Source organism: Oncorhynchus gorbuscha, linkage group LG07, assembly GCF_021184085.1.
Source record: "Oncorhynchus gorbuscha isolate QuinsamMale2020 ecotype Even-year linkage group LG07, OgorEven_v1.0, whole genome shotgun sequence".
NCBI lineage: Eukaryota > Metazoa > Chordata > Actinopteri > Salmoniformes > Salmonidae > Oncorhynchus > Oncorhynchus gorbuscha.
Window position 1 is genome coordinate 69,589,810 of NC_060179.1, and position 15,679 is coordinate 69,605,488.

General features: G+C 42.8%; 1 protein-coding gene across 2 annotated transcripts in view; it reads left to right on the forward strand.

Moving 5' to 3' along the window:
- The window catches only part of lhcgr (luteinizing hormone/choriogonadotropin receptor), a 28,978-nt gene extending 13,540 nt beyond the window's left edge, over positions 1-15,438 (forward strand). The window contains exons 2-14 of one of the 2 annotated variants that reach the window (XM_046357355.1): positions 780-851; positions 969-1,043; positions 1,373-1,447; positions 2,426-2,509; positions 3,176-3,253; positions 3,454-3,522; positions 3,637-3,711; positions 3,819-3,866; positions 9,342-9,527; positions 12,061-12,132; positions 13,071-13,267; positions 13,660-14,117; positions 14,524-15,438. In XM_046357355.1, the coding sequence (XP_046213311.1) occupies positions 780-851; positions 969-1,043; positions 1,373-1,447; positions 2,426-2,509; positions 3,176-3,253; positions 3,454-3,522; positions 3,637-3,711; positions 3,819-3,866; positions 9,342-9,527; positions 12,061-12,132; positions 13,071-13,267; positions 13,660-14,117; positions 14,524-15,090 (2,056 nt within the window). In that variant the 3' untranslated portion in view covers positions 15,091-15,438. The remainder of the gene's footprint in view (positions 1-779; positions 852-968; positions 1,044-1,372; positions 1,448-2,425; positions 2,510-3,175; positions 3,254-3,453; positions 3,523-3,636; positions 3,712-3,818; positions 3,867-9,341; positions 9,528-12,060; positions 12,133-13,070; positions 13,268-13,659; positions 14,118-14,523) is intronic. The other variant, XM_046357356.1, reaches the window with a different exon arrangement.
- The last annotated feature ends 241 nt before the right edge of the window (positions 15,439-15,679 follow it).

The window sequence follows — 15,679 nt, forward strand, 5'->3', positions numbered from 1 at the left end:
GTGTACTTTATTTAACTAATTATGTGACTTCTGAAGGTAATTGGTTGCACTAGATCTTTTTTAGGGGCTTCATAGCAAAGGGGGTGAATACATATGCATGCACCAATTTTCTGTTTTTTATTTTTTAGAATTTTATGAAACAAGTATTTTTTTTCATTTCACTATTTTGTGTATGTCCATTACATGAAATCCAAATAACAATCCATTTAAATTACAGGTTGTAATGCAACAAAACAGTAAAACGCCAAGGAGGATGAATACCTTTGCAAGGCACTTGATTTAGGGCTTGTTTTTGGTGTGTGTGTGTGTGTGTGTGTGTGTGTGTGTGTGTGTGTGTGTGTGTGTGTGTGTGTGTGTGTGTGTGTGTGTGTGTGTGTGTGTGTGTGTGTGTGTGTGTGTGTGTGTGTGTGTGTGTGTGTGTGTGTGTGTGTGTGTGTGTGTGTGTGTGTGTGTGTGTGTGTGTGCGCGCTTGCGCGCGTGTGCGTGTGCTTATGCGTGTGTATGTGAGCGTGTGTGTTTACTGAAGAGGACAACTGATATGTGTGTGGCTGTGTGGAAGACCTTGAACAATGTGTTGTTACCAGGACAACTTCAGACAGGGAATTCTTTCAAGAACACACTTCCTTGACTGTTAACAAAATGTCTTATTTGACTTACTAAAAGTAAACACATACTAATGTATTGAATTAAAGTTTGGTTCCTTTTCGATGGTCTGTAAAATAGTTTAAAAGTACAATTTTATATAATATTGTCTTTCTGACTGTTCCCATACTTCTCAGCGTCCTGAAGCATCTGACTATGAGCACTATAGCCAGCCACACCTTTGATGGCCTGAGAAGAGTCCAGCATATGTGAGTATCAAATATCAATCTGGGGTTGATCCATATCAATTCAATTGCTTTTTGACCACACCCCTTTTGGTTATGAATTGTTCAAAATAACCCGTTTTTGCTTGGTGCGTCTTTTAGAGAAATTGGTCAAAGTGTTGCCTTGGAAAATATAGAGACCCTTGCATTCAACAATCTTCTCGACCTCAATGAAATGTGAGTGTGTTTCCCCCCAAGGGTAGAACATGGATCCTCATAGCAGAGTTTAGTCTGCTTTCTTGTATGGGCTGATCTGTCTTCAAGACGGTTTCTAGATTTGCAAGTGATGTATGTGACGTTTAGTAATATGTCATTTAAGTGAGGTATAACTAATATGTCAGCTTGGGTGACATACAGTATAACTAAAATGATTAAATGTCACTATTTTGACTTATCCTACTGAGACCATGTTTTGAATACATTGTAAAGGGACTGGCTGAAATCAAGTGTGTTCTGTATGTCAGATGTGTGCTGTATTGGACCTCATATACATTTTTGTTTCGCAGCTTCATTAAGAACATACGGAGCCTAGTGCACATCGCTCGAAGGACGTTCAACAACCTTCCTAAGCTGCGTTATCTGTGAGAGGCCTTCTGAACTTTAAGAGATACCAGAGACCATACCGTACTGTACTATGTCTGTGTCTCAAATGGCACCCTATTCCTATTATAGTCCACTACTTTGTATTCCCTTTATAGTGAACTACTTTCGACCAGGACCAGGGCTCTGGTCAGAAGTAATGCACTATAAAGGGAATACAAAGTAGTGGACTATAAAGGCAATAGGGTGCCATTTAGGATGTATCCTATCTCTCTCTGCATAGAGGGCTTGTTCCACTCTAGATAATGCTACCTGTCTGGTTTATTCATTCACATACTTTCTTATACTCTGCTACAATGTACATGTTGACACTTTGACCTCACAATAGCTAATTTCAGTTCAGTAAATCTTTATTGTTCCCAGTGTATACACTGTATGTATAAAACATTATGAACACCTGCTCTTTCCAGGACATAGACTGACCAGGTGAAACCAGGTGAAAGCTATGATCCCTTATTGATGTCACCTGCTAAGTCCACTTCAATCAGTGTAGATGAAGGGGAGAAGACAGGTTAAAGAACGATTTTTATGCCTTGAGACAATTGAGACATGGATTGTGTACAGTATGTGTGCCATTCAGAGGTTGAATGGACAAGACAAAATATTTAAGTTCCTTTGAGTGTGTCAAGAACTGCTGCTGGGTTTTTCATGCTCAACAGTTTCCCGGGTATATCAAGAATGGTCCACCACCCAAAGGACATCCAGCCAACTTGACACAACTGTGGGAAGCATTGGAGACAACATGGACCAGCATCCATGTGGAACACTTTCGACACCTTGTAGTCAATGCCCCAGCAACTCAATATTAGAAAGATTTTCCTAATGTTTTGTACACTCTGTGTATATTGTACATACAAAACATAGAAACCATATGATACAACATACCTCGGTAAGGTAGAGCAAATAGGTTATTGTTGTGTTATGAAGTAATATAATACAGTCTTGTTATGCATTAACAGGAGTATATCCAACACTGGGATAACAGTGTTTCCTGACGTGACTTCTATCCATTCTCTGGAACCTTGGAACCAAAATTTTGTCTTGTAAGTATGTGAATAAAAAAGGGGTGCTCCAACAACATGAGAAGAGGTGCTGCCTTAAATCCTAGTAGAGTCCATAAGAGGTAGAGATGCCAAAACTCTCCATTAAAACTATTTTTTTATTCGAAATTCATTAAAAACACTGTGACTTTCGTCAGACAGAGTCTTGTAAGTATGGGTCAGTGACGTTGAAGGACATGTCGACACTGTTGAAAAGTAAATATAGGCCTAAAACAGTATTATATCAACTTAATCAACTTAATGGGAGACCAGATGCTGCTGGAAGTGGTGTTGGAGGGCCAGTATGAGGCACTTTTTCCTCTGGTCTAAAAAATATCCCAATGCCCCAGGGCAGTGATTGACACTGTCCTGTGTAGGGTGCAGTCTTTCGGATGGGACGTTAAACGGGAGTCCTGACTCTCTGAGGTCATTAAAGATCCCATGGTACTTATCGTAGGTTAACCCCGGTGTCCTGGCTAAATTCCCAATCTGGCCCTCAAACCATCACAGTCACCTAATAATTCCCAGTTTACAATTTTACTCATTCATCCCCCTCCTCTCCCCTGTAACTATTCTCCATATTGTTGCTGTAAATGAGAACGTGTTCTCAGTCAACTTACCTGGTAAAATAACGGATAAATCAAAAATAATCAAAAATGTGTTTTACAGGGATATCTGTGACAACCTCTATCTTCTGTCAATACCAGTAAATGCTTTCGTTGGCATGACAACTGAATATACTGCAATGTAAGTACTGTGTTATTATAATGGCTAGACCTACTTTTTCCAATCCAAAGGAGAATATAGTCCTAAAAGCCTGAAGTGTGAAAATGATATTGCTATACTGAATGACATTTAAAGTCACTAACTGTCATTATTGCCTACTCAGGATCTGGGATCTAGGCCTTAATGCCAATGGTGTTAACATTGTTTTCTCTCTATTCCAGGAACCTGTTCAACAATGGCATTAGAGAAATACAAGACTATGCCTTTAATGGGACCAAGATAAATAAATTGTAGTATTTCCTATACTTTTAACATTTCAACTTATTTTTTTACAATGATAGCAAATGGCTAAATAAACCTGTATCAATAAACAATGCTATTTACTTTGTTTTATGTGTTCTCAGGGTTTTGAAGAATAACCGAAACCTCCAAGTGATCCATAGGGAAGCTTTTAAAGGAGCAGTGGGCCCTAGGATACTGTAAGCGACACACTTTAAGACTATCAATATTTGGTCTTTATTCTATGTTTCCTTTATTTAGTCAGGTTATCACAAGACTATGTGAAGTCATGGTAACCTTCCCACAGCTGCAGGGATCAACTACCCATACTAGAAAGGCATGCAGTACACACACTGTAAGTCACTTTAGAAGTTGAAAATCTATCTAATGCATGCACTTCTGCTTCTAGCTCCATTGGAATTTGTACAGTACCAGTCAAAAGTTTGGACACACCTACTCTTTCAAGGGTTTTTCTTTATTTTTACTATTTTCTACATTGTAGAATAAAAACATAAAAACTATGAAATAGCACATATGGAATCATGCAGTAACCAAAAAAAGTGTTATATTTTATATTTGAGATTCTTCAAAGTAGCCACCCTTTGCCTTCATCCTAGCTGGAGGGGTGCTCTCATCATATCTACCAACATAGACAGGGCTCTAACTCCTCTAGCTCCACAATGAAATAGGGTGCAGGCCAGGCAGCAGGCTGTTAGCCAGCCTGCCAGCATAGTGGAGTCTGCCACTAGCACAGTCAGTGTAGTCAGCTCAGCTATCCCCATTGAGACCGTGTCTGTGCCTCGACCTAGGTTGGGCAAAACTAAACATGGCGGTGTTCGCCATAGCAATCTCACTAGGATAAAGACCTCCTCCATTCCTGTCATTATTGAAAGAGATCATGATACCCCACATCTCAAAATAGGGCTACTTCATGTTAGATCCCTTACTTCAAAGGCAATTATAGTCAATGAACTAATCACTGATCATCATCTTGATGTGATTGGCCTGACTGAAAAATGGCTTAAGCCTGATGAATTTACTGTGTTAAATGAGGCCTCACCTCCTGGCTACACTAGTGACCATATGCCCTGTGCATCCCGCAAAGGCGGAGGTGGTGCTAACATTTAGGATAGCAAATTTCAATTTACAAAAAAAAGGAGTTTTCGTCTTTTGAGCTTCTAGTCATGAAATCTATGCAGCCTACTCAATCACGTTTTATAGCTACTGTTTACAGGCCTCCTGGGCCATATACAGCGATCCTCATTGAGTTCCCTGAATTCCTATCGGACCTTGTAGGCATAGCAGATAATATTCTAATCTTTGGTGACTTTAATATTCACATGGAAAAGTCCACAGACCCACTCCAAAAGGCTTTCGGAGCCATCATTGACTCGGTGGGTTTTGTTCAACATGCCTCTGGACCTACTCACTGTCACAGTCATACTCTGGACCTAGTTTTGGACCACCATTTTATTACGTTTGCAATTGCAACAAATAATCTGCTCAGACCCCAACCAAGGAACATCAAAAGTCGTACTATAAATTCACAGATTCCTTGAACACAAAGATTCCTTGATGTCCTTCCAGACTCCCTCTGCCTACCCAAGGACATCAAAGGACAAAAATCAGTTAACCACCTAACTGAGGAACTCAATTTAACCTTGCGCAATAGCCTAGATGCAGTTGCACCGCTAAAAACTAAAAGCATTTCTCATAAGAAACTAGCTCTCTGGTATACAGAAAATACCTGAGCTCTGAAGCAAGCTTCCAGAAAATTGGAAAGGAAATGGCGCCACACCAAACTGGAAGTCTTCCAACTAGCTTGGAAAGACAGTACCGTGCAGTATCGAAGAACCCTTACTGCTGCTCGATCATCCCATTTTTCCGACTTAATTTAGGAAAATAAGAACAATCCGAAATTCCTTTTTGATACTGTCGCAAAGCTAACTAAAAAGCAGCATTCCCCAAGAGAGGATGGCTTTCACTTAAGCAGTAATACATTCATGAACTTCTTTGAGGAAAAGATCATGATTATTAGAAAGCAAATTACAGACTCCTCTTTAAATCTGCTTATTCCTTCAAAGCTCAGTTGTCCTGAGTCTGCACAACTCTACCAGGACCTAGGATCAAGAGAGACACTCAAGTGTTTTAGTACTATATCTCTTGACACAATGATGAAAATAATCATGGCCTCTCAACCTTCAAGCTGCATACTGGACCCTATTCCAACTAAACTACTGAAAGAGCTGCTTCCTGTGCTTGGCCCTCCTATGTTGAACATAATAAACTGCTGTAATGTTCTTCGTCGGGCGAAAGAGAGGACCAAAATACAGTGTGATGATTATCCATTTTTATTGAATACTATACAACGAACAAAAACAATAAACCGACAAAATGAACAAAGACGAAACAGTCCCGTAACGTGAACACACACACAGGAAACAGGAACAATCACCCACACCCCACAATACAAAACAGGCTACCTAAATATGGTTCCCAATCAGAGACAACGACTAACACCTGCCTCTGATTGAGAACCATATCAGGCCAAACACATCGAAACAGACAAACTAGACATACAACATAGAATGCCCACTCATATCACACCCTGACCAAACAAAACATAGAAACAAACAACGCAAACTATGGTCAGTGTGACAACGGCTCTCAATCCACTGGATGTGTACCAAACTCACTAAAAGTGGCAGTAATAAAGCCTCTCTTGAAAAAGCCAAACCTTGACCCAGAAAATATAAAAACTATCAGCCTATATCGAATCTTCCATTCCTCTCAAAAATGTTAGAAAATGCTTGGTCTACACTTACAGGTTCTGGCCTGGTTTAGATCTTATCTGTCGGAAAGATATCAGTTTGTGTCAGGATTTGGCCAGGGTTGTTCCGGTTTTTGGTCACTAGATGCCCCCATTGTGCCTTTTGACCTTTTGTTTTCCCTTGATCCCCATTATTATTTGCACCTGTGCCTCGTTTCCCCTGATTGTATTTAAACCCTTTGTTTTCCTCTGTTCTTTGCTCTGTGTTTGTATGTTAGCACCCAGCCCTAGTACTCTGAGAACTCTTGTTGATCCCGGTGGACTCTCTTGTGGAATTCTGTTTTTTGTTCTTGTTTGGTTGTTTTTTTTAGTATTTTTTTAGGCTTTTTGTGCTTTACCTTCCACCTTGTGGATTTACCTTTTTTGTCTTGGAGGATTACCTTTGTTCTTGTAGGATTCCTTTTGAGGTTGTGGAGTTACATGTTTTCCTGAAGAACTTCACTTTTTACTTCATTAAATACACCGTCTCAAGTACTGCTGTGTCTGCCTCATCTCCTGGGTTCTGTCGACTATTCGTGGCTCAGTTGGTTAAGTGACTGTTTCTTACTCCGGAGACCCAGGTTCGTAACCGGGTCCTGACAGTTTGTCTCTGTGAATGGTTTGTCCTCTGACAAATCAACTGTAAATTTCGGTGTTCCTCAAGGTTCCGTTTTAGGACCACAATTGTTTTCACTATATATTTTACATTCGAAACATAACAAACTTTCACTGCTATGCGGATGACACACAGCTATACATTTCAATGAAACATGGTGAAGCCCCAAAATTGCCCTCGCTAGAAGCCTGTGTTTCAGACTTAAGGAAGTGGATGGCTACGAACTTTCTACTTTTAAACTCGGACAAAACAGATGCTTGTTCTAGGTCCCAAGAAACAAAGAGATCTTCTGTTGAATCTGACAATTAATCGTAATGGTTGTACAGTCGTCTCAAATGAAACTGTAAAGGACCTCGGCGACCCTGATGTCTCTTTTGACGAACATATCAAGACTCTTTCAATGACAGCTTTTTCCCATCTACTTAACATTGCAAAAATCAGAAACGTTCTGTCCAAAAATTATGCCGAAAAATGTATCCATGCTTTTGTTACTTCTAAGTTAGACTACTGCAACGCTCTACTTTCCGGCTACCCGGAAAATTCAGTTAGTGCTAAATACGGCTGCTAGAATCCTGACTAGAATGTGTTCATATTATTCCAGTGCTAGCCTCCCTACACTGGCTTCCTGTCAAGGCAAGGGCTGAATTCAAGGTTTTACTGCTAACCTACAAAGCATTACATGGGCTTGCTCCTACCTATCTCTCTGATTTGGTCCTGTCGTACATACCTACACGTGCGCTACGGTCACAAGACGCAGGCCTCCTAATTGTCCCTAGAATTTCTAAGCAGGGCTTTCTCCTATAGAGCTCCATTTTTATGGAATCGTCTGCCTATCCATGTGAGAGACGCAAACTCGGTCTCAACCTTTAAGTCTTTACTGAAGACTCATCTCTTCAGTGGGTCATATGATTGAGTGTAGTCTGGCCCAGGAGTGTGAAGGTGAACGGAAAGGCTCTGGAGCAACGAACCACCCTTGCTGTCTCTGCCTGGCCGGTTCCCCACTTTCCACTGGGATTCTCTGCCTCTAACCCTATTACAGGGGCTGAGTCACTAGCTTACTGGTGCTCTTTCATGCCATCCCTAGGAGGGGTGCGTCACTTGAGTGGGTTGAGTCACTGATGTGATCTTCCTGTCTGGGTTGGCGCCCCCCCCATGGGTTGTGCCGTGGCGAAGATCTTTGTGGGCTATACTCGGCCTTGTCTCAGGATGGTAAGTTGGTGGTTGAAGTTATCCCTCTAGTGGTGTGGGGGCTGTGCTTTGGCAAAGTGGGTGGGGTTATATCCTTCCAGTTTGGCCCTGTCCGGGGGTATCATCGGATGGGGCCACAGTGTCTCCTGACCCCTCCTTTCTCAGCATCCAGTATTTATGCTGCAGTAGTTTATGTGTCGGGGGGCTAGGGTCAGTTTGTTTTATCTGGAGTACTTCTCCTGTCCTATCTGGTGCCCTGTGTGAATTTAAGTATGCTCTCTCTAATTCTCTCTTTCTTTCTCTCTCTCGGAGGACCTGAGCCCTAGGACCATGCCTCAGGACTACCTGGCATGATGACTCCTTGCTGTCCCCAGTCCACCTGGCCGTGCTGCTGCTCCAGTTTCAACTGTTCTGCCTGTGATTATTATTATTTGACCATGCTGGTCATTTATGAACATTTGAACATCTTGGCCATGTTCTGTTATAATCTCCACCCGGCACAGCCAGAAGAGGACTGGCCACCCCACATAGCCTGGTTCCTCTCTAGATTTCTTCCTAGTTTTTCCTAGCCACCGTGCTTCTACACCTGCATTGCTTGCTGTTTTGGGTTTTAGGGTGGGTTTCTGTACAGCACTTTGAGATATCAGCTGATGTACGAAGGGCTATATAAATACATTTGATTTGATTTGATGACAGCTTTGCACACTCTTGGCATTCTCTCAACCAGCTTCACCTGGAATGCTTTTCCAACAGTCTTGAAGGAGTTCCCATGTATGCTGAGCACTTGTTGGCTGATTTTCCTTCACTCTGCAGTCCAACTCATCCCAAACCATCTCAATTGGGTTGAGGTCGGGTGATTGTGGAGGCCAGGTCATTTGATGCAGCACTATTACTCTCACTCTTGGTCAAATAGCCCTTACACAGCCTGGAGCTGTGTTGGGTCATTGCCCTGTTGAAAAACAAATGATAGTCCCACTAAGCGCTGTGTAAGGGCTATTCTACAATGTATAAAATAGTCAAAATAAAAATCCTTGAATGAGTTGGTGTGTCCAAACCTTTGACTGGTACTGTGATATCCTCAAAAACCTTTCTGAACCCTTTGCCGTGTCTGTAATTAGAGCTCTGATGAATGACTGAGTGAGTGAGTTCATTAGTGAGGGAGAGAATTAATTAATAAAAACTTTATTATGATTGTGTTTTCACTGTATGTTTTCCAGAGATGTCTCGTCGACGGCGATAGAGACTTTGCCATCCCATGGCCTCAATTCTGTCGTGGAGCTGGTTGCCCGTACAGCCTATGGCCTAAAGAGACTACCCCCTTTCAGGGATCTGGACAACCTGCAGAAGGCACACCTCACCTACAACAGCCACTGCTGTGCCTTACTCACCTGGGACACACACAGGTGGCATAATCCCATTCACACGAGAAGAGGCTGGTGGGAGGAGCTATAGGAGGACAGGCTCATTGTAATGGCTGGAATGGAATGGTATCAAGCACATCAGACATATGAAACCACATGTTTGACCAAGTTCCATTTCAGCGAGTCATCCTCCTATAGCTCCTCCAACCAGCCTCTTCTGATTCACACCAGGGGAAAGTGTCAAAGGCAGGATTTGAGGGGCAAGTGTCAAAGGCAGGATTTGAACCTGGGTCTTCCACAGGAGAAACCAGTGTCTTGACGTTAGACCAAGAGGAAACTTGCTTTAGGGCTGACGGACAGGGATTTCCTCTTTTCGAGGGATATAACTAGTAATTAAGTGGGCTATACCTAGTAGAAGTTTGCAATTAATGAGACAATGGTCTTCAATGCCCTTCAAATGAATCCCATGAATTGTTTACAGGATGCAGCTGGAATCAGTCTCTAGGGCATGGGTTAAAGATAATGTAACCTCGGAACCCAAAACCAAGTAGTGTTTGCTGGCCAGCTAGCAGTCTATCACAAGAGACTAAATATATTGTATATCATTTTAGGTTGGGGGCCGGGGTGCATGTTCGATGCGTGCCCGTTTGGTTATCCGGCCCTGTGTGTGTGTGTGTCTGTGTCTGTGTGTGTGTCTGTGACGCAGCTCTCATGCCAGTCTCCTTATTGCTGTTAACCAAATCAAATGTTCATGTCCTAATATAGGTGATACTCTACCACTGCTTTGTGATTATGTCTTGAGAATCAAAAACATATGTCTCTCCGACTGACTGTTTCCCCAAAGCATATCAGTACAAGATCAAAGCATGACCGCGTTGCAGTTCCTCTGGAGACAGGCAGCAAGAGGTTGGAGGCCCACAGATAGCATATGATAGCAAAATGTGTAGAATTGCAGGACATTTGCTTTAAAACTGCAACAGGTTCCCTCAGCCTCATGGCAAAATGTGTAGAATAGCAGGAAATTCGCTTTAAAACTGCAATATTGTATAATAACTTTCTTTCTCTCTCTCTCTCTTTCTCCCATGCCCCTTCTCTCTTTCTCTCTCACTCTCTTTCTCCCATGCCATTCTCTCTTTCTCTCTATCTCTCTTTCTCCCATGCCCCTTCTCTCTCTCTATCTCTCTTTCTCCCATGCCCATTCTCTCTCTCTCTCTATCTCTCTTTCTCCCATGCCCCTTCTCTTTTCCCATGCCCCTTCTTTCTTTCTCCCATGCCCCCTCTCTCTCTCTCCCATGCCCCCTCTCTCTCTCTCCCATGCCCCCTCTCTCTTTCTCCCATGCCCCTTCTCTCTTTCTCCCATGCCCCCTCTCTCTTTCTCCCATGCCCCCCTCTCTCTCTCTCCCATGCCCCCTCTCTCTTTCTCCCATGCCCCCTCTCTCTCTCTCCCATGCCCCCTCTCTCTTTCTTCCATGCCCCCTCTCTCTTTCTCCAATGCCCCCTCTCTCTTTCTCCCGTGCCCCTCTCTCTTTCTCCCATGCCCCCTCTCTCTTTCCCCCATGCCCCCTCTCTCTTTCTCCCATGCCCCTTCTCTCTTTCTCCCATGCCCCCTCTCTCTTTCTTCCATGCCCCTTCTCTCTTTCTCCCATGCCCCTTCTCTCTTTCTCCCATGCCCCCTCTCTCTTTCTCCCATGCCCCTTCTCTCTTTCTCCAATGCCCCCTCTCTCTTTCTCCCATGCCCCTCTCTCTTTCTCCCATGCCCCCTCTCTCTTTCCCCCATGCCCCCTCTCTCTTTCTCCCATGCCCCTTCTCTCTTTCTCCCATGCCCCCTCTCTCTTTCTCCCATGCCCCTTCTCTCTTTCTCCCATGCCCCCTCTCTCTTTCTTCCATGCCCCCTCTCTCTTTCTCCCATGCCCCCTCTTTCTTTCTCCCATGCCCCCTCTTTCTTTCTCCCATGCCCCCTCTTTCTTTCTCCCATGCCCCCTCTTTCTTTCTCCCATGCCCCCTCTCTCTTTCTCCCATGCCCCCTCTTTCTTTCTCCCATGCCCCTTCTCTCTTTCTCTCTCACTCTCTTTCTCCCATGCCATTCTCTCTTTCTCTCTATCTCTCTTTCTCCCATGCCCCTTCTCTCTCTCTATCTCTCTTTCTCCCATGCCCCTTCTCTCTTTCTCTCTCACTCTCTTTCTCCCATGCCATTCTCTCTTTCTCTCTATCTCTCTTTCTCCCATGCCCCTTCTCTCTCTCTATCTCTCTTTCTCCCATGCCCCCTCTCTCTTTTACTGTAATAATTCAAGCTCGCAGTTCTAACAACACAGGATCATAAATGGGAACCATATCTGTTTCAGTCTGTTGCAGTTTATCAATGAGGTTCACAATGAAATCAAGACCAGACACTCATGGTAGTACGCTCCAAATATAGAGATGGAAAAGAAAGAACACCTATCTTTGTGATCATGGCTTCTGTGATGGCATAGACAGTGCCATTGTTGACTATCTTGTGGCAAGTGCGCCATCTATCCATCTCTATGGCTCCAAGCTGATTTTGAACACAGGTTTAATTTACCTCTCTCTCCCCTAGGGATTCTCCAATCAATGCAGCACAACATAATGGATCTAGGCCTACGTATTGTGATGACAGTCCATATGAAAAGTGAGTTTCTTTTCTTCTTCGTTTACTACTGCAGTAGTTTAAATGTTCAGTGCAGTCATTTTTATCTCAACATCAAATCATTTCTGGTTAACAATTTAGCGACTTATCGTGATTGTTTTAAATTACAATTGTAAAAAATAATCAAAAATAGCTTTTTAGTAAAGGGCAATTTCTCAAGCAAGAATTTTGAGTGGGGAGGGGAAAACTGAAAATTTGCTGTTATTGGCAGAGAGGTTTGGAACTCTCTTTCTTATTGATTTATTAACTAATGTACCACATGGTGATGTCACCATGAAGGCCAAAACTCCACCCCACCAAAAAAACAACTCTTACACTCATAATCATGACAATTTCATATTATTATTTCAACCTCATAGTGTGGAAATATATATTATACACAGGGAAATCACGTTTTTGACTGCACTGGGCCTTTAAAAACTAAAGTCTAAGTTTCCCAAATAATTATTCATTACATCATGGAATTGCTAAGTTGGTAGATTCATCCGTTTTGACTAAGAGACATCTTCAGTGAAGGTGCCTTATTTGCCTAATTCCTAATTTGAGTAATTAATCATCTATTGATTATGACTTTTCAGGGATCCCATTTAAACTATCTGATTAGAAATGCCACTACTTGTCTGAACTAAAGTGAACTGTTTTTCATCCAGTCCTGCAATACTAGTGACACATTATGATCAATCATGACCTTTCAGTTATGACCTTTCATCTCTCCACTTTTGAACTATGGAAACAGGTTTTTCTATCATTGTAGCCTCATATTACCAGACTAATTCATGTAAGTCCACAATATCCGTCTAGCTCACAACACTAAATGCATTGGTATTCGGGGAAAAATAAATGTCAATATAATTATACAGTCATAAAACTTTAGTGACCATTGACCTACTCTTTACAGCTCTCGCTTCCTGTACCACCAGGTTTCCAGCTGGTATGGTGGACTCATCCGACACATCCCTACTGGTGGAAATACATGGAACAAATGAAGATGTCGAAGATGAGTCCTACGGAGGTGTGGATTTCCAGTATCCAGAACTAGGGTTAAACTGTCAGACCAGACCAACCCTCCAGTGTACACCAGAGGCTGACGCCTTTAACCCGTGTGAAGACATAGCAGGTAGAATCAAGAATTGCTGCCCTCAACTCAGCTTAGTCCCTTAGGAAAAGTATTTGAATGCAGGGTTAAAAAGACAAACTGGGAAAACCCTCATTCACTCTAATAGTCTTTAGATGTTTTAATTTTACTTCAAGCAGTCAAGAGGTCAAACTAACGGACATGTTTTGGCAACAGCCTTTTACTGAAAGAACAGAAGGCCTAGGCAGATTACTTTGTCGTACGGTCTCCTTTCCACTGTTATTTTACTGTTTTACGATCTTTATTTCTTAATAATAATAAAATAAAAATGGTATCTAATGTTGTTGCGCACCATTAAATGTATTTTCTGTAAGAAATGTGTTATATAAATGAAGTTTGATTGAGTTTGACTGCTTTTCCTTTGTTCACTCCAGGTTTCAGTTTTCTCAGAGTCGCCATCTGGTTCATCAACATCCTGGCGATCATTGGCAACCTGACAGTCCTTCTCATCTTCTTCACCAGTCGCTGTAAACTCACTGTGCCACGCTTCCTCATGTGTCACCTGGCCTTCGCTGACTTCTGCATCGGCGTCTACCTCCTTATGATCGCCGCGGTCGACCTCCACACCCGAGGCCACTACAGTGAGCACGCCATCGATTGGCAGACAGGAGCAGGTTGTAGTGCGGCGGGCTTCCTGTCTGTGTTCGGTGGGGAGCTGTCGGTGTACACGTTGTCGACTATCACTCTGGAGCGCTGGCATACGATAACTCATGCCTTGCAGCTGGAGAAGAGGCTAGGCCTGGCGCAGGCTGCTGTCATCATGGCTGGAGGGTGGTTGATCTGTCTGGGGATGGCCATGCTCCCCCTGGTGGGGGTCAGCAGCTACAGCAGGGTATGTAATACACTGTACTATTTAAAAAAACAGAACAATGGACGGCAGAGTATACCTAGTGCTTCTGAACAGAATAGTGGCCGACATTTTCTGTTCATTTTTCAATGATTCTACATGTTGAATCCACGCAAATAGTCACCACTAGTCTGCACCCAGCAGGTGGTTGCTATAACACACTGCAGCGACAGAACGCAATGACCATCCATCGTTGTGTTAAAAAACACACCGCAGCGACAGCCAGTGATAGCCGTCCATCGTTGTTGCTATAACACACCGCGGCAAAAGAAAGCAATGACCGTCCATCGTTCTGTGTGTTCTTTACATTATTTTCCCAGAGGAGAAGATTGGTTAGGACACACTTTTTCATTACTGCTGTACATTAAATAACACAATAAATATTTTCCAGGTGAGCATGTGCCTTCCCATGGATGTGAAGACTCCTCTGGCCCAGGCTTTCATCCTCCTGCTCCTCCTCTTCAACGTGGGGGCGTTCCTGGTGGTCTGCGTCTGCTACGTCCTCATCTACCTGGCAGTACGGAACCCCCAGTTCCCCAGCCGCAGTGCAGACGCCAAGATCGCTAAGCGCATGGCTGTCCTCATCTTCACCGATCTCCTCTGCATGGCACCCATCTCGTTCTTCGCTATATCCGCAGCCTTTAAGGTTCCGCTCATCACCGTCACCAACTCCAAGATACTCCTGGTGTTGTTCTTTCCTATCAATTCCTGTGCCAACCCTTTCCTCTATGCCATCTTTACTAAGGCTTTCAGGAAAGATGTCTATCTGTTACTGAGTAACGTGGGCTGCTGCGAGAATAAAGCTAATATGTACAGGATGAAGGCCTATTGCTCTGAGAATTTGGTGAAGAGTAGTTCTGGGAACAAGGGGACTCTGATTTGTACAACACTAAGTATGGACCCTCTGCCATTGCAGAGCCAACAGCTGAAAGACGATGGAGATTTGGGGACAATCTGAAATGGCACCCTATACCTGAAATACATTTTTTTCAAAGAGGATGAAGAATAGACTAAGCTTTTTATTTTGTTCTATTCATTATCATTAACAGTAGCAACAAGTGACCTTACAGTATTTTGTAGTGCAATTCACTGGTTACTACAGTCTTACTGGGGGGGTTATTGTTCGGATGGGACTTTTCTATCACTTTTTTCTTTAACTGGGTCCTACAGTAGAACCAGGATTGTCTGCAATTTACTGTAAAACGGTAAACAATTTTGAACATTTGAACTCCCATGTAATTCTCATATGGCTAAATGTGTCATTCAACCAAATTGTATTTAAATAAAACAACATTTTCTGTTGGCATCCCAGACGTGCTTGGTGAATCAATGCTACACTATGTACATGTTTTGTAACATAATAACTATTCAAATATAAACAAATATTTATTTATTTTACAGTCATATAGAATATCTTCAAGCAGAGGCTATCTGTAGACAATTAGAATGAGACCAGTGTCCACAGGTAGTGGTGTCGTGTCTTTGGCTATGCCGGATTAAGTGATATGACATGCTATTCTATAAAATCCTTTCTCCATAATGAATAT